This window comes from Neolamprologus multifasciatus, chromosome 13, assembly GCF_963576455.1.
Source record: "Neolamprologus multifasciatus chromosome 13, fNeoMul1.2, whole genome shotgun sequence".
In the NCBI taxonomy this organism is placed as follows: domain Eukaryota; kingdom Metazoa; phylum Chordata; class Actinopteri; order Cichliformes; family Cichlidae; genus Neolamprologus; species Neolamprologus multifasciatus.
This window is the reverse complement of record NC_140451.1, coordinates 27427739-27450524: the sequence shown is the minus strand read 5'-3', so window position 1 is coordinate 27450524 and position 22786 is coordinate 27427739. Positions and strand designations below refer to the sequence as shown.

At 40.9% G+C, this 22786-nt stretch overlaps 1 protein-coding gene and 1 long non-coding RNA gene across 5 annotated transcripts; one reads left to right on the top strand and one right to left on the bottom strand.

The window, feature by feature from the left end:
* Window positions 1–3011: 3011 nt before the first annotated feature.
* On the bottom strand, window positions 3012–6890 carry LOC146505707 (uncharacterized). Its single transcript, XR_014877631.1, has 2 exons — window positions 4927–6890; window positions 3012–4658 (listed from the first exon to the last, which is right to left on the bottom strand). It is a non-coding gene; the product is annotated as an uncharacterized LOC146505707 (long non-coding RNA).
* A 1309-nt stretch (window positions 6891–8199) lies between these two features.
* On the top strand, window positions 8200–22236 carry aftphb (aftiphilin b). 4 transcript variants are annotated; one of them, XM_085183041.1, is made up of 11 exons: window positions 8204–8549; window positions 8673–8730; window positions 9810–11260; window positions 11453–11619; window positions 12166–12292; window positions 12418–12474; window positions 12685–12807; window positions 12912–12972; window positions 18087–18173; window positions 19119–19242; window positions 19341–22234. In XM_085183041.1, exons 3-11 carry the CDS (start codon window positions 9845–9847, stop codon window positions 19477–19479), a joined length of 2301 nt encoding a protein of 766 aa, XP_085039167.1. In that variant the 5' UTR covers window positions 8204–8549; window positions 8673–8730; window positions 9810–9844; the 3' UTR covers window positions 19480–22234. The 4 variants fall into 4 exon arrangements, with proteins under 4 accessions (XP_085039169.1, XP_085039167.1, XP_085039168.1 ...); XM_085183043.1 differs by lacking the exon at window positions 8673–8730 and having other exon boundaries at window positions 8200–8549; window positions 11477–11619; window positions 19341–22236; XM_085183042.1 differs by lacking the exon at window positions 8673–8730 and having other exon boundaries at window positions 12166–12289.
* Window positions 22237–22786: the final 550 nt, after the last annotated feature.

Below are 22786 nucleotides of genomic sequence, written 5' to 3'. Positions count from 1 at the left end.
GTGCATGTCCTGGTGAGCCTCCACCTTTTATAGGTGGGTGCAGCCTCGACTGTACAGAGACAGACCAGACCAGGTGCACCACACAGACACTTCAAACCTCATCTGAGAACAAAAAATATATATATATATATCTTACTATTAAAAAAATAATAAAGTTAGGGTTCCTTTACAATGTCAGAAGGAGGAAGGCACTAAGGCACCGCCTTCCGCCCCTCGACGCCCTCGCAGTGCCCCTCTCCTTCTGACAGGAACTTCCTACAGACCAGGTATGAATGATGCCTGAGTAGACATACAAAACTCACAAGTTCCTGGCTCTCACGGCTCCTCTGCAGAGGGTTAGTCGAATTGAAGGAGGGGCATCGCGAGGGGCGTCGAGGGACGGGGGACTGTGCCTCACTGCCCTCCCCTTCTCCAAGAAACCCGTCTTCAACCGAGTCGAGAGAGCCGGGAACTTGTGAGGTGTGCATGTCCTGGTGAGCCTCCACCTTTTATAGGTGGGTGCAGCCTCGACTGAACAGAGACAGACCAGACCAGCTGCACCAGACAGACACTTCAAACCTAATCTGAGGACAAAAAACATATACATACATACATATATATATATCTTACTATTAAAAAAATAATAAAGTTAGGGTTCCTTTACAATGTCAGAAGGAGGGAGGCACTAAGGCACCGCCTTCCGCCCCTCGACGCCCTCGCAGTGCCCCTCTCCTTCTGACAGGAACTTCCTACAGACCAAGTATGAATGATGCCTGAGTGGACATACAAAACTCACAAGTTCCTGGCTCTCACGGCTCCTCTGCAGAGAGTTAGTCGAAGAAGGAGGGGCATCGCGAGGGGCGTCGAGGGACGGGGGACTGTGCCTCACTGCCCTCCCCTTCTCCAAGAAACCCGTCTGCAACCGAGTCGAGAGAGCCGGGAACTTGTGAGGTGTGCATGTCCTGGTGAGCCTCCACCTTTTATAGGTGGGTGCAGCCTCGACTGAACAGAGACAGACCAGACCAGCTGCACCAGACAGACACTTCAAACCTCATCTGAGGACAAGAAATATATACATACATACATACATACATATATATATATCTTACTATTAAAAAAATAATAAGGTTAGGGTTCCTTTACAATGTCAGAAGGAGGAAGGCACTAAGGCACCGCCTTCCGCCCCTCGACGCCCTCGCAGTGCCCCTCTCCTTCTGACAGGAACTTCCTACAGATCAGGTATGAATGATGCCTGAGTGGACATACAAAACTCACAAGTTCCTGGCTCTCACGGCTCCTCTGCAGAGGGTTAGTCGAAGAAGGAGGGGCATCGCGAGGGGCGTCGAGGGACGGGGGACTGTGCCTCACTGCCCTCACCTTCTCCAAGAAACCCGTCTGCAACCGAGTCGAGAGAGCCGGGAACTTGTGAGGTGTGCATGTCCTGGTGAGCCTCCACCTTTTATAGGTGGGTGCAGCCTCGACTGAACAGAGACAGACCAGACCAGCTGCACCACACAGACACTTCAAACCTCATCTGAGGACAAAAAATATATACATACATACATATATATATATATATCTTACTATTAAAAAAATAATAAAGTTAGGGTTCCTTTACAATGTCAGAAGGAGGGAGGCACTAAGGCACCGCCTTCCGCCCCTCTACGCCCTCGCAGTGCCCCTCTCCTTCTGACAGGAACTTCCTACAGACCAGGTATGAATGATGCCTGAGTGGACACACAAAACTCACAAGTTCCTGGCTCTCACGGCTCCTCTGCACAGGGTTAGTCGAAGAAGTAGGGGCATCGCGAGGGGCGTCGAGGGACGGGGGACTGTGCCTCACTGCCCTCGCCTTCTCCAAAAAACCCGTCTGCAACCGAGTCGAGAGAGCCGGGAACTCGTGAGGTGTGCATGTCCTGGTGAGCCTCCACCTTTTATAGGTGGGTGCAGCCTCGACTGTACAGAGACAGACCAGACCAGCTGCACCACACAGACACTTCAAACCTCATCTGAGAACAAAAAATATATACATACATACATATATATATATCTTACTATTAAAAAAATAATAAAGTTAGGGTTCCTTTACAATGTCAGAAGGAGGGAGGCACTAAGGCACCGCCTTCCGCCCCTCGACGCCCTCGCAGTGCCCCTCTCCTTCTGACAGGAACTTCCTACAGACCAGGTATGAATGATGCCTGAGTGGACATACAAAACCCTCAAGTTCCTGGCTCTCACGGCTCCTCTGCAGAGGGTTAGTCGAATTGAAGGAGGGGCATCGCGAGGGGCGTCGAGGGACGGGGGACTGTGCCTCACTGCCCTCCCCTTCTCCAAGAAACCCATCTTCAACCGAGTCGAGAGAGCCGGGAACTTGTGAGGTGTGCATGTCCTGGTGAGCCTCCACCTTTTATAGGTGGGTGCAGCCTTGACTGTACAGAGACAGACCAGACCAGCTGCACCACACAGACACTTCAAACCTCTTCTGAGGACAAAAAACATACATACATATATATATATATCTTACTATAAAAAAAATTATAAAGTTAGGGTTCCTTCACAATGTCAAAAGGAGGGAGGCACTAAGGCACCGCCTTCCGCCCCTCGACGCCCTCGCAGTGCCCCTCTCCTTCTGACAGGAACTTCCTACAGACCAGGTATGAATGATGCCTGAGTGGACATACAAAACTCACAAGTTCCTGGCTCTCACGGCTCCTCTGCAGAGGGTTAGTCGAATTGAAGGAGGGGCATCGCGAGGGGCGTCGAGGGACGGGGGACTGTGCCTCACTGCCCTCCCCTTCTCCAAGAAACCCGTCTGCAACCGAGTCAAGAGAGCCGGGAACTTGTGAGGTGTGCATGTCCTGGTGAGCCTCCACCTTTTATAGGTGGGTGCAGCCTCAACTGAACAGAGACAGACCAGACCAGCTGCACCACACAGACACTTCAAACCTCATCTGAGGACAAAGAAACTAGAGATGGCACAATACCACTTTTTTATGTCCGATACCGATATCATAAATTTGGATATCTGCCGATACCGATATGGTAAATGGTAAATGGACTGGTTCTTATATAGCGCTTTTCTACTCTTTCTGAGCACTCAAAGCGCTGTACACAACTTGTACATTCACCCATTCGCACAAGCACATTTTTCTAAGTGCTATCTCTACGTAACATTCACACACACATTCATACTCCGATGGATGCATCGGAGAGCAATTTGGGGTTAGTATCTTGCCCAAGGATATTTGGCATGCAGACTGGGGAAGCCAGGGATCGAACCACCAACCTTCCGATCAGTAGATGACCTGCTCTACCACCTGAGCTACAGCCACCCCTAAAATGAACCCTATAGCCACCCTATATGAATCCGATATAGTGTGTTTTTTAATCAATAAAAGTTTTTTTAATATCTTGCTGCATTTTGTATAAGTTTATACTCAGGTTTAAATAAATAACAACACTAAAGCTATTCTGTTATACCTGTATGTAAAAAATACACTGCGCCCAAAATATTTCATAGTTCAGCAATACTGATCAATCTAATAAACTTAAACCTACTCAATCCTTCCTATTCTGGTATTTTAAAGAGTACTTAGCAGAAATATTAAGCAACCTAACTAATAGGGTTGCAAACTCCCAGCAAAAATAAATAGGGAACCACCCCCCACCTCATGATGCTTAATTGATGTAATCAAATTTAATTTGATGCAGGGGGAAAATGCACAGAAATAAATTATTTTTCAAGAATAATTAAATAGATTCAACATCTTTCTTCTACAGAATTGCAGACTGCACAGATGGTATCTTCCCAAAGGAAAAAGTAGTATAACTTACTAGGGTATATTAGACTTAAAAGTTACTATATACAGTAATGGACTTCTATATATTTTACATCAGATTAAAACTTTGGGTGTAAGAGTCAGATAATTATTTATTAAAAGCTAGACATTTTAAATAAAAATAAGAAAGAAAAGTATGTCTTTGTGCCCCCTTTTCCTGGTGTAGAAAGTAATATTAAATAAATTCTAACAACAGCTTATCAAGCTTAATAGTGCTGCTGTTGTTCAGCCGCTGGTTTCCTCTTTCTGGTGAGAAGTGGGCCAAAAACAAAGAAGAGAGACGGACTCGCGACAGAAAAGCCGATCAGCTGATCATTAAGCAGTTTCACGATTGAAGTAGCAGGAGAGAGAGAGAGAGAGGCAGTTGCTCCATATATCTGTTGTTAAGCTTAACGTGGGAATGCTTTACATTCAGAGATGAACTTACACATTTGCTTTACTTCTCTCTGGGAAAACTTCCTCGGAGATGAAATGCTGGTTTGGTAGCGAGGTTACAAATACACACAGCTGCTCTATCACGTGATGCATACTGCTGTGACATGCTATGGTTATGAGCCGAGTTACACCATGTCGCAAGTTTTGTGAGGTGCTTTTTTTATATTTAATGGATCGGATTACATTTGTTATTTCTCGCCGATATCCGATCCAGTAATTTGGGTCAGTATCGGACCGATACCGATACGTAATATCGGATCGGTCCATCTCTAAAAGAAACCCGTCTTCAACCGAGTCGAGAGCGCCAGTCCAGGGTGTGTGAGGGTCAATTTCACTCCCATATATGACTTCCTACCACAAAAAGTGATAACATCACAGACTTTGGATACAGTTGGGGATATGCAACTGTGTGAAAGAGAAAAAACAATAAATAACATCACTCACACAGACACATACTCACCACAACAGAAGAGAAACAAAGAGAGAGAAAAAAAAAGTGGTTTTCAAGCACATGAGGAAATTAAATATATATACGTACATATAAATATATATATAATACATGTACACACACACACACACACACATATATATATATATATACATATTCAAACCTCAAGGACAAAAACCTGAGGACAAAAAGTACAAGAACAATATAAAAATAAAGAAAACTAACCTTAGAAACATGTAGGGGTGACGGGTGACAGGAGACAGCAGCACTGCAGACATGAGGACAGGCAGATAGTTCAGGTTGTGTGAGAGTCAAGTTCACTCCTGTCCACACTCTAGGAAATTCCTACAGAGCATGTATAAATGATGCCTGAGTAGACATACAAATTTCACTAGTTCCTGGCTCTCGAGGCTCCTCTGCAAGGATTTTTGAAGAGGGGTAACCTCCCAGTATCCCCAGAGGATGGGCGACTGCTCCTCACTGCCCTCCCCTCTCAGAGAAACCCTTCTACAGAGCAGTCAAGAGAGTCAGAGACTTTTGAGTTGTTTATGTCCTGGTGAGTCTCCACCTTTTACAGGTGGGTGACAGACCAGGCTGCACCACACAGACATTTCACACCTCACCTGAGGACAAAAACTACAAGAACATCGTAAAAAGAAAGAAAAACAAACCTTGGAAACGTGCAGGGTTACAAGAGACGGCAGCACCTCAGACGTGAGCCAGTTCAGGTTGTGCGAATGTCAGTTTCACTCCTATATATGACCTCATTTAGCAGAATGCGTTACTGTGACAACGCAGGCTTTGTGCTTTGAAGTGTGGTGATTGGTGACGTCATTGGAACGGCCCGTGATCTTACGTCCACACTAGCCCGGATAAATTTGAAAAAGGCGTTTTCGTTTGAAAACGCTCCGTGTCCAGACTACCGTTTTCACAGAGTTGTCCGTCCACATTGAAACGTCCGAAAACGCTTACGTTCCTATACTGCGCATGCGTGAAACGCAAGGCGATTCGACCTGCCTCTTTTCAAAATGTCGAGGAAAAGCAACGAGTTTTTTAAATGGACTAACAATGAGGTGGAGTTGTTGCTGCAAGTAATACAAAAGTACAACGTTGGAAAAGGGATTGAGAATTAAAGAATTGGAATAAAAGCTATCTGGAGCATGTACAAACTGATATTAATCTTTAACGGGGCTGTCACAATTTGTCACGATTGCATCACTTGACTAGGCTATGTCCACATGTATGGGTATTTTTGAAAATGTATATTTTTCTATGCGTTTGTACCTTTCGTCCACACGTAAATGGCGTTTTCGGTCACTGAAAACGGAGAGTTTTAAAAATTCCTGGGTGGAGATTTTCAAGAAATCCGTTTTTGCGTTTACTACGGACAAGGAAAACGGAGAAAACGCAGGGTCAAAGGTGTGGCCTTTGTCACACTGTGCGCCAAGTTATTGTTTCGGTGAAATTAATTTATACAATGGCGGACTTAGACAAAATATTGTTAATTTTACTCTCTGTAGTGTTTAAATGCTTACATACACAGACAGTTACTGTCCCTCCACACATAGGACTTAGTTCTGCTTCTTTGCGCCATCTTTGTTTACTCTTTCCCGCCCAGGCATCTAGACATCTGATTGGCCAACATTTCTACACGGTTAGGAATATATCGCCACCTGTTGCTTTGGCATGCTCCTGGCAGCATTTTCCTTCGTTTTTGGTGTTGAGGTGTGGATGGGATTTTTTTTTTTAAACGAAAAACCTCAGTTTTCAGAAATACCCGTGTACGTGTGGACGTAGTCTACAATGTATCATTGTTTTCAAAAAGGCTCCAGTTCGCTTTCCACAATGCTACGCGAAAACGGCGTTTTTCAAATGTATACGCTTTGGAGAGCGTTTTCAAAACGCTGCGCTTTCCTTGACCGAAAACACCGTCTCAGTGTGGACGGAAGGCCAAAACGGAGAGAAAAAGACGCATCTGAGTGATGAGTCATTATAGCATTACAGGCTGTTCATTTTTAAGTGTGGTAATTAGAAATATTGCAAAATAAAATGCCCACAAATATACTGTAAGAAAAGGCTTTTCTTTTTTAGTATATGCTGAATTATCAGTTTCAAAGCTACTCTACCAGAGTTTCACTAAAAAAAATGAAACAAAGGATAAGTTTTAACCCTTTCATGCATGAATTATGACAACCTCAATTGGGATTTTTTTGCTTAAGTATTTTTATTAAGCTTTGGGCATGAAAAAAAACTTTTTTGAACCTTTTAAACATTTACCTTTCAAAGAGTTTTTTTACTTGTCCACTTGCCTCAGAATTTGAAATTGTTATTAAATTTGTAAGGTGTCCTTGAGTGTTTTCAAAGGTGCCTATAAAAATCTGTATTAGTGATGAATGTTTGCATTTTTTCACAATAAGACATCTTTTATGAATGATGTGTACAGATACACCCTTAGTTAGGGAAAAATGATGTGAAAATCATCAGTGGAACCGCTGTGTAATAATATTCAGATCGTACACAGATCAGATGTAACATTACTGCAGTTACATGTGTTAGCACATGCTGGACCCAACAATGGGAGGCAGAGGCAAGTTAAATAAACAAAAGCTACGCCTTTAATGCAAAAGCCTTTAATCCAAAAAGAACTAATGTTACACTAAGTCCAGTAGGCAAAACAAATAGAAACACTCAAAAACAAGCGAGAAGGAACTCAGGGAAGAAGAGGTGGGGAAACAGATGAGCTTACTTGGGGAGAAGCAAAGACACGTCCACACATGACAGATTGAACAGAGTTGGAAGCAAATAGAGGTAATACTCATGATGGCAGACTAACTGCAAAGAGGAAAAGAAATACTGAAACATGAAGGCAAAGGGAGGGGGAAATGGAGAAACGAGATAGACAGGAAGGCACAACAAAACAAACAGGAAGAAAAGACCGTAACAACATCCAACTAAAAATCTCAAACCAATCACTTAAAGAAAATCCTGAAACTATGTGGCCTGTAAAGCCTGACACTTTCTCTTATTCTGCCATACAAACAGCTATGCTGAATCAGAAAAAGTCAGCCCAGTCTTCACACAGTTCGACCCAGTTTTATTTTTTATTTTCTGATATTTTATGTGTTTGCTTTGAATGTTTGCACAGAAAAAAAGAATAATTATAGACAGTGATAAAGCACACATTTCCATAAATTACCTAAGCCTTTGTACTGTAGGATATGAGATAAGGACAGATAACCTTCTGTCCTTATCTGGTTACCTGATACAGGTGAAAAAAACATGATAAACACCAGGAAGAATATATTTCCCACAGTTGCAAACCTGAGGATGCTAACTTAGATCCATGAAACATAGTTTTGTTCATTCGTTTGTTTACAGTGACAGTAACAAAGTGAAGGTTAAAAAAATGGCAATTTAGAGATTAATTTCCTCCAGTAGGAGGCGATATTCTTCCTCAGGCCCTTCAACAAAGATCGTCTATTTTGAAGAGGCATCCCTTTCCCCGTCTGTGACGCTGACCTTGAGTTACTCCCTTCACTGTGGATGGAGCAGAGTGTGACATCTTAGTACTTTTAGCATCCCAGGTGACGCCTACGGAGACCGCGAGAGGATGGAGAAGGGCTGCACCGTTGACAGACAGGCGAAGTGAACGAGAGGTGATAAATAAAGAGCTGGGATTGCTCGTTAAACGGCCTGTCACTGTCTGGCTGATTCTGACGGACAGCTAGCATCAGACAGCGGCTACATGAGCTAGCCGCTGGCCATGTCAGCTAATCAGCTTCTGTGTCGGTAACAGGACAGCGGAATGCCGTTTGGGAACTACCTTATTTTAACCCCATTATTTATTGGTGAGTAAGCTCTCTTTGCATCAGTGCTACCTAATTAGCGAGTTTCGTGAACAGTTTGCGTTTACATGACTCTACATTCAGCTGTTCACGTCATGCCACGATGACACCTGTCTGTCTGTCCAGGATGAAGAGGCTGGGGAAAATGGCAGGACGGCGGTGCTTGTTTTCGCCCACAAAAGGCGTGCGTTAACTTGTTTAATACAGAAACACGCATGATCACATTTGTTAAATAGAATCAACCAGAATAGACTCCAGTTCATTTGTTTTTTGGCGTTAAGAGCTTATCTGTGACCCTGTAGGGCTAAGACTTCGGGTTTGTGCTGTTCATCTAAGTAGCACAAAGGTGCGGATATTGTTTCCCGTATCGGCTTACTGTCCGGGGCAGCGCTGGCCTCTCTTGCGTCTTAGGATCAGAACCAGGAGAGTCATGCAGGTGGTTTTAGAGATCAAATGAAAGAAGAAGGTGATATTTGAAATGAGGAAATCAGATTGCTCATTGTGTACATTATGTGCAAGTTCCTCATTATTTAACTCTGCAGAATGCCAGCAGCCCCATGTACACAAGTGTGGAAATCAATGATCACAGGGCTGTGCCAAATTTATTTCAGTTGGTCTTTTGTTCCACCTGCCTGCTATTTTGATCTCAGGTGAGCCAGGCTAATAAAATAAAATAAAAAACATTTGCTTTTTTTTTTTTAAAAAGGTAAAACAAATATTCATATTTAAAGGGGACGTGGCCTGCTTATTTCCAGCACATTTTATTATTGGACTATTTAATCAGTGAGAGACACTACAGTATTACAAAGAAAAGCCCAACAATCGGAAAACCCCCTATGAGCAAGTACTTGGTGACTGTGGGAATGAAAAAGTCCCTCTTAACAGGAAAAAACCTCTGGTAGAACCAGGCACAGGGAGGAACAGCGATCTGCCGTGACCAGCAAAGGAAGAGAGCAGAGACGGGAGAAAAGAGTCTGGTAGAGGGAGCCAGAGTTTAATAACTACTAGTGATTGAATGCAGTAAAGAGTGAAAAGAAATGATTAAGGAAGAAATGCTCAGTGCATCATGGAAAGCCCCCCCCCCCCCCCCCCCCCCCCAACAAGGGTTCAGGGTCATTTGATCCAGCCGAAAATATTAGCTTTATCCAAAAAGAACCTTTAAGTATAAATTATTAAGCAAATATCTTTAACACTGAAATTATTCCCAGAAGCTGTTGTTTTTTTAATCCTTCTTTTCTGATTGTATGCACTTTCTTCTACCAGGTGCATGAGTCCTTTGGGTCCTGCAAGGAGAACCCATGGAACCCAACATCATACCCTTGCACTCCTCTTCTTTGCCTCTGATGGATGATGATGGTGATGGGGAGGTGGCATCAGAGGAGGATGAGTCTCTTAATTTTGCTGATGCAACTGAGTCACCTTCTAGTTTCAGACCTCCTTCTCCAACCTCAGAACCAGCCACCCATCAACCCAGTTGCAGCTCTAATTGCGCAGGTGAACAATCCCAGCCTACATCCAAAGTGAAGCTGGAGTCTGGTAAGGCTCAGATGGATGTAGGACAGGAGGATTATAATGCTGAACCTTCTTTGCACCTCACAAATGGATTTGCTGAAAGTGAACATAACTCTGGGGCCCATACTTCTTCTGTAGCGGGTGGTCGGTCTCCTGTGGAGGAAACGGGGTTTGCTGATTTCACTGTGTTTACAAAGCAGACGGGACACCCCTGGTGTTGTGGCTTCTCTCCAATGGCTAACGCAGAGCAGGAGGATGCGAGAGTAAGAGGGACAAACAGCACCTTTAGTGAACAAATACATGAATCAGGAGAGGTTTTTATTATGGAATCTGAGCCCAGATATCACTGTGCACACAAAGAAAAACAAAACATCTGCACTGAGATCGGGGACAGGGAGAAAAGAGATGCAGCACTTGTGCAACCATCTCAGGTCCATCATCAGCCTCAGGAAGCTGCAGGAAATTGGAGTTTTCCTTCTGAAGAGAAGGAGCTAGATAAGCCTTGGGATAGTCAGAGGGAAAGGAGGAATAGCTGTAATTCTCCTCAAACCTCTGAGGTACAGGACGATGGAGATGCAGAAGAAATCTTTCAAACATGTAGTATGCATGAGCCTATGTCAGAGGACTTGGCATCCTTCAGTGATGATTTGTCGTTTGAGGTTGCTTCTGCAGATTTGGAACCAAATGTTTCATCCCTCGCTTCTCAAGATGATCAAACTGATTGGGACCAGTTTGATGAAGATGATGAAGACCTGGGAAACTGCAGACATTCTGACTCTTTTGTGACAAACCTCAACCAGACTGAGTCAGACAGGGACGTTCATCACTGCGAATATCCGACTCAGGAAAATTCTGCTACCTCCAAACAGTCACAATCTGGAACAAATTTGCAAGACAGATTTGCTGACTTTACTGACAGCAGTTTTGAGCATCACAGACCTCAAGAAGATCTTCAAACGGCTGATGCAGGCGTGCGGATTCTGGGAAATCTCCCACTGAGTGACAGCTTTGCAGATTTCTGCTCGGCGCCCACGCAGGAGGATGAAGAGGGGTCGTGGGCGGAATTCAATGACCAGAGTGCAGAGGATGGAAGAAGTTGGAGACAGTTCAGAGCACCAGTCAGCAGCCTGCAGACTGATGTAGACGATGAGGAAAAGAATAAGCAGGACAGAGTGGAAGGAACAAGAAGGAACAGCTCTCAGGTAGAAGTTAATTTTATTTAAAAACCTAAACTTCTGCTTACATTATCGGTTGTCTGTTTTTATTATTAAATGTTACCAATTTTTAAAAAGAATGTAAGCTATTTAAAGGCATATTAATGTTTTAAAAAGATAAATACATATTTCTGAACTTCTAGTTTGAAAATGAACCTTCTTATATTCCTATCTGACCAGGATTCACTGCCCTGTCGTGTCCAGGAAATCATTCAGGCCAGTTTCCCAAAGGTAGTGGTTCCAGCTGTGGAAGATGAGAAGGAGCTGGTTGGCCTTAGTGCTTTGCTTCAAGCTGAGCATCTCTCTGAGAGTGGGGAGGAGGTAAAAGTCCCCAGCAGTGCTCAGCGGTGAGGAGAACCTCCTGAACTATGGCTTAACCAATCTGGAAAGCCATCAGCTAGTCTGTCAACTTCCCCTCAGGCTTAGGATTGGTTAATTTTCTGTGATTTCCTGTTGTAGATAGAGTATCTATATGTGAGCTTGTGTTTTTGTTATGTGGACATAAACCACTACATTGGACACTGATGTGTCGCTCCATACCCTGCCAAACACTCCAAAGGTGATGTTGTCCACCTAAGTGGACATGTCAAAAACTATTTGAAAAATAGTTTAAAAATCAAGTTTAAAAATCTTTTTCATGCCTAAAGATGAATAAAAATACTTAAGAAAAAAGTCCTGATTGAGGTTGTCATAATTCATGCATGAATGGGTTAACAGAAATCTGGTCTGAAGATGTACCCTATAGGATTAGTTTGCACTGATCATATTAGTGCATATATTTGCAATTCGTAGTGGTATCCTTAACATTTTAGAATTTCATTCCTTGATATAGCAGATAAAGTAATAACTTCTCAAAATCTTAGCTGCTTTTAAATTTTCTTCTGACCTTCCAGGATTCAGCAGGAGATATTGAGGCCACATCAGGATGTCCACAATGCAGTTGGGCTCCAGTTTCAGTGGGGGGCCTCCCATACTAACAGGACTCTGCTCAGTTGCCTTGGCGTGGACACAAGAAACGTTGTGAGTTAGGCATCAGTAGCATTTTCCATTACATGGCTTAAACTGCTGCTAAAATGGACCAAAGATTCTGTTGGTATCTTCCAATGTTATAGTGTTCCTAACACTTGCTCATTCCCAATTCCAAGGTGTTCACTGGGAGGAATAAGCAGTCTGTGACTGTGCCTGCTTTTGCATCCAGTCTGGTGAGTCTTGCTGCAGTAAATGTGAATAAACGTCACTGGTGTGTGGTAGGAGATCAGACAAACTGTCTTGTCTGATTGTCTCTGAATGGAGGACAGATTCAGTAGTACTAAAGCATACTGGGCTTTGTTGCTTCCCTTTGGGACCGGTTGCTCTTTATGTATCTTTATTCAGTGTTTCCCAGCTGGAATATCAGTTTCTGTCACTTTCAGGGAATGCTTGAGCCAACCAAAGATGCTGTGCCAGCTGCCTGCTCTTCAGGAAGCACAGCTGTTACAGCACAAGCACCTCCAGGGCCCCGGGATATACCGGGCCCCTCAACACATTCAGCGCAGGTAAACTTATCTGTTTGATTTGATTTAAAAAAATCATAAAGCATTACACATGAATGGAATAACTTAAAATGCCATTAAAGAAGGTCAATTTTGTATCATGGCAGGAGGAGCTCCCTTCCAGCCAGCTGGACTGGAGCGGTCGTGGCCTTAGCAGCTCTCAGGACGGTACGTCCCCTCGCCGAGCCCCACATTTCTGGGGTCGGAAGTAGACTACCAGTCATGGCTTCTATTATCAAACCAAACCTTTTGTTAAGATTTAACTCTGGGCTTCTCACTATCTTCACAGCATGTGCTTTTTCTCTTTGAATTTACTGTGTTTCCCCTTAAGGCACTTTGCAGTAATACGGGATCACAACATGTCATCAAAATATAATATTTTCCTTTAATAATAATTTCCTCTCAAGAATAACATCCATCCAGTATTTTGAAATCATGACCAAAAACAGAGGAAACACTGTGCTGATCTCCCTTTTTGCTCTTTTTCTTCACTTGTTGTATTTACCTGTTGTCCTGTTGAGAAAAGATTTATCTCAGTATTTATCAGTCTAATTTATTTATGGACAATTTCTCATGAACTCACACCTGATGTGTAAGAAGCCTATTGAAGACATGATGTGCATACTAACCTGTTTCATTTCTGTTTTGTGGTTGACTCACTGAGCATGAAAATAACATGCACTCTGAATAATTAACAGATTTTCTTTTTTTTTTTTTTTTTTTGTCTTTTAATTTTTGGTTATTGTGAGGGTCAAACTCCCAGGTCCTTAGTACTAATATCGTCAATCTGTTGCCAGAATTACTGTAAGTCAGCCATTAGACATTTCTAGTAAAGACAAATTAAAAAAGAATAATCTATACCAGTATATTTTTTTTTTTTTTTTTTTTTTTTTTTTTTTTGCTCAGGAATGTTTTATCAAGTCAATGAGAATCATAACTTATTGTACTGTTCAGTTTTACGTTTTTGCAGTTTTCAAATGAACGTTTGTATTCATCCTAAATTCCAAAAATCGTGAGTTATAAATTAAAAATTATTAAATATTCTCTTTGATCAGAAAGTATGGTTTAAAAAAAAAAAAAGGTTCCAAGAGTCCACAGAAAAACGCAAATTAGATTAAAATATGGCCATAGTGTAATCTCCCTGTGCACATCTGGATCACTTCAAGCATGACTGCCTAATTTCATAATGAACATCAAACTTTTGGAAAGCAAAGATCAAGCAGATGATCTTGAAGGGGACTTCAGCCAAGTATTTCTTTTTTTTTTTTTTTTTGTTTGTTTTTAGTTCTTTGTTTTTTGTTAATTTGCCTTTTGTCAATTGAATTGCAGAACTTTTTGATGAGACCACAAATAAAAAACAAAAAAGGGCAGGTAGGAAAATCCCATCTGGTTCTTTCATAACTTAATGCAACATGGATTCAAACCAACACACTAAAAAAGATATAGCTCTGTCATTGCTGTAAAACAGCTGTGAACAGTCATACACAAACTTTGCCACGCAAATCATTTTGCTGCTGCATATGTTTAAGAGGGTAAAGGTAAAATAAAGTGTGCTAAATAATTATAACAAAGAGTTTGTTTTCCATGTATGACATGCAGCGTGGCTGAAAGCATAGCTTACTAACTTAAAAATGTGAATTGTGACTACTAACTAAAATATAAAATCTAATTCTAATTTGTAGCATGAAACGTAGCATCTTTTTTTTTGATGGTGTTTATTGATATACACATGTATATAACTAAGGATGGCACTGAGCACCTACTACACCCATTTCCTGGACTTGAGCAGTAATGTTCTTGCTCAAATCTGGATTATTTCAGTCTGCAGGTCCTCAGGCAACTGTACGAAAAGAGGAACCTATTTTACATCTCCCGATCATCTGAGTTCAGTTTTTTGTTTGTTTTTATTTATTTGTAATTTTTTTATTTTATTTTATTTTATTTTTAGATCGGCAACACATAGAAGACAAAACATAGGGCAGAACAAAGACTAAAGTTGTAATAATGAAGCTTGCACAGCAGAGGGCAGTGTGCAAGGGTGTAAGTGGTGCTGAGTGCAGAAAGAAAGTCAAAACACATGACCAGTTTGCAGGAACAAATCTATTAATACAAGAAGATTCAGGATGCAATCTTATTATTGTACATCATTTTATGTAACTGTGTGGTGTGTTCTGTAATTTATTATTTCTTTCTTTCTGTTAGATATGAAGCCAATTTTGGGGTTAATTTAATTTGTGGGATTACTGTCCTAATAGAAGGCAGGCTTTCATAATTAAAATTGCAAAGGAGGAGTCACAGTTAAAGCTTGCAGGTGTGATTTTTATGTTGTCAGTTAATACTTAATTCTGTGTTTTTCTTTTAGTTTTTTTGCACTTGATTCTAGATATGATCGTTCTGTGTGGCAGTGTTTGATTCCAATTTGCTTTATTTTGAGAAAACGGGTTTTGAGTGCTTTTCAGTGTTTCATTATCAATCAAACATGTTTCTGCACTGTTCCTGTAAACACACACTCTTTTTTTTAAAATAATGAGTTGTGCCTTTTGCTAAGCATTTTCTAATGAGTGCTTTTTTTCTCCCAAATAGTGAAATGTTTGGACCTACAGTGACAAAAACCTTTTTTTCCTCTTAATTTATTCAGATTTACTGCTCAAATTGAGAATTAATGCACTGCTATCAGAGTAGAGGGAAATAGTTGTAAATACTGAAATAAATCGGTTGATCCTTTCTGCTTGGTTTGTCTTCTCTTCTCTTCAAATTTTCACTCTTTTATCACAAAGTGATAAAACCACTTTTCTCAGTGGTTGACTAGAGTTACATTACTCAAAGTTTAACCATTTGCATGGCTTTTGTTTATTTATTGATTTTTTTTATTTTTTTTATTTTTGCAAGACCACAAAAAAGTCCAAAAAGCAGAGACTTTTTTAAACACCCATCTAATTTACATTTTGTAATTTTTCTGTTCCAAACTGTCAGATAGTCAAACAAGATTTTACAAGAAAACATTCAGTTAGCACTAAATGATTGTGTTGAGCCTTTTGAGGAATGATTTTGTAATTCTGTAATGTAATTCAGAGACGCGATTACTTTAAGTAATAAGAAATCGCGTCTCTGAATTTAATAGCCAATTGTGCCACCTTTAGAACACGTACAACCAAATGCTTTGTGCTTTGGTGCAGCCACATTTAGGGGGCTGGTTTTGAGGCCTAAGGGTTCTTTTCAGATCTTCCCACAGCATCTCAGTGGGGTTCAAGTCCAACCTCAAACTAGCTCACACTAAAATGGAATTTTATTCAATTTATGAGCCATTTAGAAGTGAACTTCTTGGAAGTGTTTTGTTTATTGTTATGTTTAGATCATTGTCTCACCAGGGTTGCCCTTGCACTCAAAACTGAATTCTGGGATTTTTGGCAAGAGCCCCCAGACATGCTAGCATAATCATCGATGTGGTTTCAAGCCCAAATAAATGGGAGGGGTGCGTTAGGAGAATCCAAGCAGATCCACCTGCTGTGGTGACCCTTCAGGAGCAGCCGCAACTACTTTTTGTTCTACAAGATTTTTGGTCAATAAGTTTCTCTCTGCCAACTGGCTCCAACAGCATTCACAACACTAACACTTCCACGCTTGACTCTTCGTAAAACATCCAATTTGTTGAATTCTGAGTCTGGTTTATACCAGGTGTGACACCTTTTCTCTTACAAAAAGTTCACCCTAATCATTCTTTAAAACATTGACCCAAAATGTCTGAGTCCATTAGAGTATGTTTTAGCACAGTCTGTATAAGCCTTAGTTTTCTTCAAAAGATGCTATAACGTCTACACACCATGGGTCTCATTTTTGCCCACTGTGCACAGTTTCTTACATATTTCTCTTTAGATGTGTGTTTCTGCTGACCTCTATTTTATTTTATGACTTCCCGGATGAGCCGTCCTGGAAAGTCTTTATTTATTGAGAATGTCTCGTTGTGGATCTGGAGGCCATGTGTCTGCAAGGGTTTACATGAACTGGCCTCAAAAATAGCTTTGTAACCCATCCCAGACTGATGTATTTATCACTTTCTTCTTAAGTTCTTCAGAATTTCTTTGGATTTAGCATTATTGTGTTGCTGGAAGGTCATTTAACCGACTCTGCGCTTCTGAAAATCTCTAAGTTATTTTTAGTTAGGACTGGTAGTAATCAGGTGTGGTTGTCAAGTCAGGCTGTGTGTGTGTGTGTGTTTACACAAGGTTAGTTGGTATTTGACCTTTAAGACTACGTCAGTTGCACACAAAAATGGAAAAAAAGCAGAAATTGGGGCCAAACATTTTTTTTTTTAACTACAAATGACAAGATTTTATTTCATGACCTTATAAGGACAAATCCACCAGAGTCTGCAGGAGGAGGCAATCCTCATCAATTAGTACAAAAGACTACTAATTTTATTAGATTATTCTGTTTCATCTTTAAGCTAGAACCTGTTAGCATTACCATTCACTAGTATTACACACAATAATCACATATAAAACTTAAAAGGGAAACGGACTAAAATAAACCCAACTTTAGCGGTGTGTTTCTGCTGACCTCTACTGTTTAACCTTCTTCATTGCAGTGAAGCGGCAGCCTCCTGGTTGTGACTGGTTTTGCCAGTACAGTTTTACTTTAACATTAACAGGCATTACAAATGACAACATGACTGAACAATAATGCCTCAATTTGAGTCTAAATTCAAATTTTCACTGCTGGTTATATTTATTCTTCATCTGGTAACATGGCTCTAACATATAACTTAGTGTGCCCAAAAAAACTCTGCTCTTTATTTACACGAAAAATATAATAAACCATCATGGACACATTAAGTATAAAGTATAAAGCTAGAGGATTTCTTGTGGCACGTGATTTGATGTGACTTACGGTAACTAAGCCCTTGTTACATTCCTGTTGTGACAAGTCACAGTATGTCTTCTGTGAAAAAGGTTTCACTACAGTACACAACACCACTGGGTGTTCTCAGAAGTGAAACACACTTAAAGACTTCCACCACAGCAGGCTCCAAAACACTGATTTAAACTTTGCTATAAGAGTCCTCTTTAAAACTAACATACTAATATACATATACTTGCCTTCCAAGTGTACACTCCAAGTCATGGAGAGTACATGTAGATAACATCTAACAAACAAAACTGCTAACACCACATGCCATTGAGGTTCTTTTATTTACCTTAACGATTGTACCCATTTCCTTTGACTGTCCTGATAAAAAGACAAAGCTTCAGACCTCTTCTCCTTTCTCCCTTATGCTAGCACAGACTGTTCTGCTCTCAGTCTGGATTACTTTGGTCCTGAGGATGAGAGCAGGTCCAGCAGTAGCACCCAAAGCCACAGCCCCCCTCCAGGTAAATAACTACACCTCTCAATTGTGATACTACCTTGGAGCAATACAGAAATGAGCCTAGATCAGGGGTGGACAAATACTTTTCTCAAGAGGCCACTTTAGAAACTGGGACTGTTGTGGAAGGCCAGACCATTAAGCTGAACTCAATTCTGCTCAATATTAATCTTATCTATTTAATTCAATGTTATTTATATAACTCCAAATCACAACAACAGTCTCCTCATGGCACTAAATGTTATAAGGTAAAGATCCTACAATAATACAGAGAAACCCCAACAATTAGACACCCTATCAGCAAGCACTTTACTGACAGTGGGAAGGAAAAAACTTAATTTTAACAGGAAGAAACCTTCAGCAGAACCAGACACAAAGAGGGGCAGCCATCTGCCACGACTGGTTGGGAGTGGGCTCATCTCTTTATAAGCTTTTTAATGCATCCATCCATCCATCCATTCGCTTCCGCTTATCCTTTTCAGGGTCGCGGGGGCGCTGGAGCCTATCCCAGCTGTCATGGGGCGAGAGGCGGGGTACACCCTGGACAGGTCGCCAGTCTGTCGCAGGGCCAACACACAGGGACAGACAACCATTTGCATTCACATTCACACCTAGTGGCAATTTGGATTTTCCAATTAACCTATCCCCACAAGCTGCATGTCTTTGGCCGGTGGGAGGAAGCCGGAGTACCCGGAGGGAACCCACGCAAACACGGGGAGAACATGCAAACTCCACACAGAAAGACCCCGGCCTGATGTTGGAATTGAACTCAGGACCTTCTTGCTGTGCGGCAACAGTGCTAACCACCGTGCCACCGTGCTGCACTTTTTAATGCATCCACCCACAATAATCCCAGTTTCATTTGGGAACGTGGGAAAATTAATTGCCCACCCCTGCCTTCAATGCTGCTTGTGTTGTATGTCTTGTTATAACGAAACGCTTTTGCGTAAAGGAATTGATCCAGAGCTGTATGAGTTGACCATCAGCAAGCTGGAAATCAACACTAACAGCAGCCACCTAGAGGACGCTTTGAATCGCCTGATGTCCTCCGCAGAGAAGACGAGCATTTCAGTGAGGTCAGTGAATCTGATATATGATCTGTTTTTTGTTTTAAATTGAAATAATTCAAAGCCAGTTTAACTGTTACTGTTTGGTTGTGTGTGCTCTCTGACAGAAAATTCCTGCCGAGTGAAGAGCTGAGTGAAGAGGCTTCCAGGGTGATCGCTGTGCTTCCTAACTTGTCTTTCATGCAGGCCAAGGTCCTCATGTTCCCAAGCGTACTCCTACCCAAAGCATGCACTTCTCCAAAATGACAGGACATTATTTATATTTACAACAAACTGGATTGTGAAAATTTGAGATATTTTTGTTAAACACACACAGATGGAAGAGTTCAGAACATTTGATAACACAACTGGTCATTTTAAACACATTGTGATATGATTGCTTGTGTGCAGAGTTCTCTTTCCACTGTTTATTCCAGCTGTCTGCAAAACTCTTTTATACACTGCAGGTGAAACACTTCAGTGTATAAAAGAGGACAAAAGACATACCTGTGCATCCTCGATTGTAGCTTCTGCAGATGACCTGCAGATGCATTTTAGGAACTGAGACAGGAGGAAGAACAGGGGACATGAGAAGGCACAAATTAGAGAAATGAGAAAACCCGTTAATCTTTCACTTGGCCTTGGCCTGCTTTCCCATGTATGTAGCTGATTCAACATGGGCTGTTTGAAGAGGTATAGAATAGGTATACTACTACATGTGAGGTCACATGAAATCATAGAGACTTATTGGGAAACGAGAGGTTGATTTTCCTGCTTTAGTAAAAATACTCCACCTGCTGGCTATCCTCTGCTTTTAGGGTGAAAGTTGTGAGTAAAAAAAAATCCTCACATATAAGGATATTCAAATTTCAAAGCATACCAAACTGCAAACTGCACTGCGGAAGATCAGCAGCAACAGTACAGTGTGTAAAAGTATTATTCTCCTCAATGTGCAGTGTTGTGATTTAGTTTGGTTTAACGTCCCTTTCACCCAGATTAATTTAGTCTGTTACAGGAAACACGTCAGTCGAAATTGATATTTTTATATGTATGTTGTTATTTTTACCTAAAAATGACACACACTGTTATTTTAATGTAAGGCTATAACAGACAAATCATATAAAAGACAGAAAGAATGTGATTATGTAATGTGGCCTTTTTAAAGAAATATATATTTCAAACAATTTTTTTGTTTGTTTAATTTTAGATTTAGCAAGATCACTTTTGTTTTCACTTTTTCATTTTTCTTTCTCTATTACAAAGTTTTGCTTCATGCCAGTTACAGTATTCTGTTATGGTCTGTTTTAGTATCAGGATGCCATACATGTGTTTCCATATTCAAGTCACGAAAGTATTTGAGATTTCTTTGATGATGATTTTTTTTTTCTGTTTCCTGCTCCTGGCTGATTTTTTGTTTTTATGATTTATGATGTCCACAAACTAATAGGCTACACGTTCCTGACTATTTTAGAAAATATTTAGCATTATTGTTGTTCATTTGTTTGCTTCCAGTGGTTTTATGTTACTGAGGTGCTTTGGAGTATAAAAACATTGTCCTGAAATACTGCCGTGACAAGCTTGTTGTCCACTTGCGCACATTCCTGTGAAACAAACAGCTGCTTCCTGTAGTCATTTTACAATAAAACGAAGGGTTTATGTACAGTCATGACAGTCAAAGTCAAAACACCTTCTTTGAATCTGAAATGGGCCTGCCTGATCTCACAAGCAGCCTTCTGTCAAACAGGAAGTCACTAATCCCAGTGTAGGTGGGAACAGGCGCATTCAGCCTGGAGAGACGTAGAGCTGGGATGATGGTGTTGAAAGCATAACTTTAGTGCAAGGGATCCAGGAGGGGGTCAATGATGGGTTTGAAATGCGACAACACAACATCCTCAAACATTTTCATTACTAATGAGGTCAAAGCAACAGGACTGTAGTCATCAAGGCGAATTTTAATTGTTTTTGGGAAACAGAAAAATGGTGGAGGCCTTAAAGCAGGCTGGCACATTTCTCCAGCGAGGTATTGAAGATATCAGCTGAAGTACACAGTACTTCGGAAGTCTGCATAAGCTGTTTTGCAAAGGTTCTGTCTAATGAAGAGTCTATTTACATCTCTTTCACAAGCAGTTTATGAAAAATCAAGTACACCCCATAAATCAATAGTTTATGGAGCCTCCTTTAGCATCAATAACGTAAAGTAATCGTTTTCTGTGTGACTTGCAGTCTGACTTGGAATTTTACCCTACTCTCTGTTACAGTGTTGCTTCAGCCCATTGAGGTTCAGGTTATATTAAGGTCCTGTCATGTTGTATGAACCAGTTTTGACCAAGCTTTATCTATGAGACAGATGGCCTTACATTTGATTCTTGAATAATTTGGTATGCAGAGGAGTTCATGGTCGAGTCAGTAACTGCAAGAAGCCCAGAGCCCGTGGCTGCAAAGCAAATCCAAATCTTAACACCTACGCACACTGCTTCTGCTTTTGGGTTAGTTTTTGCTAAATGACACATTGTAATATGTGTCATTTAGCAAAATGTGTCATATGTGTCATTTAGTTGATTGTCAGAGGTTTAATTTTCATAATTTTGAGGCCTGCTAAGGATCAGATTATTTTTATTATGTCCTGATTTGTAAAACCTGTGAATTGAAAGATGGTGTACTTTCTTTTTGCCATGATTATAATGTGAAAAGAGGGATTGTAAGTGTTATCAGAAACTAATCAAATAAGCTAAAAGGAATTTGTTCTCTCCTTTTTCCTATACTAAATAAAAATATGTCTGGAAGCGTGAGAGGGTAATTCTAAATTAATACGTTTGTATACGATACATGGATTGTGTGCAGACATTTATAAATATAGTTGTGGTCAGAAGTGGAACGCTCATCATGGGCCTGAATTTCTTGGTAATTTTGAACTGTTCGTTTCCCAGGATGGACCGATTGTACAGCATACATCTTTCTTCGTTCAAAAAACACTAATCTGAATTTATTTTGGATTTTCTCTAATCCACACAAGATCACAAGTGCACATGCAGGCTCAAATATATATATATATATATATATATATATATATACATATATATATATATATATATATATATACACTCAAATATTTTAAAAGTTAAGGTTCTGCAGTTTCATTTAACTTGACGAGGCCTACTAACTTCGCATTGGTGATTATGATTGACTATAACTGCAGTTTGTCTTTGCCAGCATAAAAAGAATTTGTTTGACAGCACTCACTGGCCAACACTCAGAACAATGAGAAATTCCAAGGAACTGGAAACTGCTGGAAGACCAGTGTCAGAAACTGAGCTACTTGGTCACAATAACAGAGGGTATGTGTGGAGGGGCAAAGATGATGCTTTCAAATCTAAGAACACTGTACCAGCTCTTAAGCATGGTGGTGCTAGCATCATTCTCTGGCGCTATTTTGCTGTCAGTAATTGTGGTACATTGCAGAAAGTGGATGGAATAATGAAGGAGTAGGACCACCTCCACATTCTTGCAAAGATAGTAGTAGTAGTTAGACAGAAGCTAGATAGTTAAAGCCAGAACACAGCTGGGTGCTCCAGGT

Excerpts from the sequence above, each read along its gene's own strand:
- aftphb (XM_085183041.1), top strand. The coding sequence starts at position 9,845 with ATGGAACCCAACATCATACCCTTGCACTCCTCTTCTTTGCCTCTGATG. Across the intron at positions 12,475-12,684 it reads CTGCTTTTGCATCCAGTCTG|GGAATGCTTGAGCCAACCAA; the intron begins GTGAGTCTTGCT and ends TGTCACTTTCAG. Across the intron at positions 12,808-12,911 it reads CCTCAACACATTCAGCGCAG|GAGGAGCTCCCTTCCAGCCA; the intron begins GTAAACTTATCT and ends GTATCATGGCAG.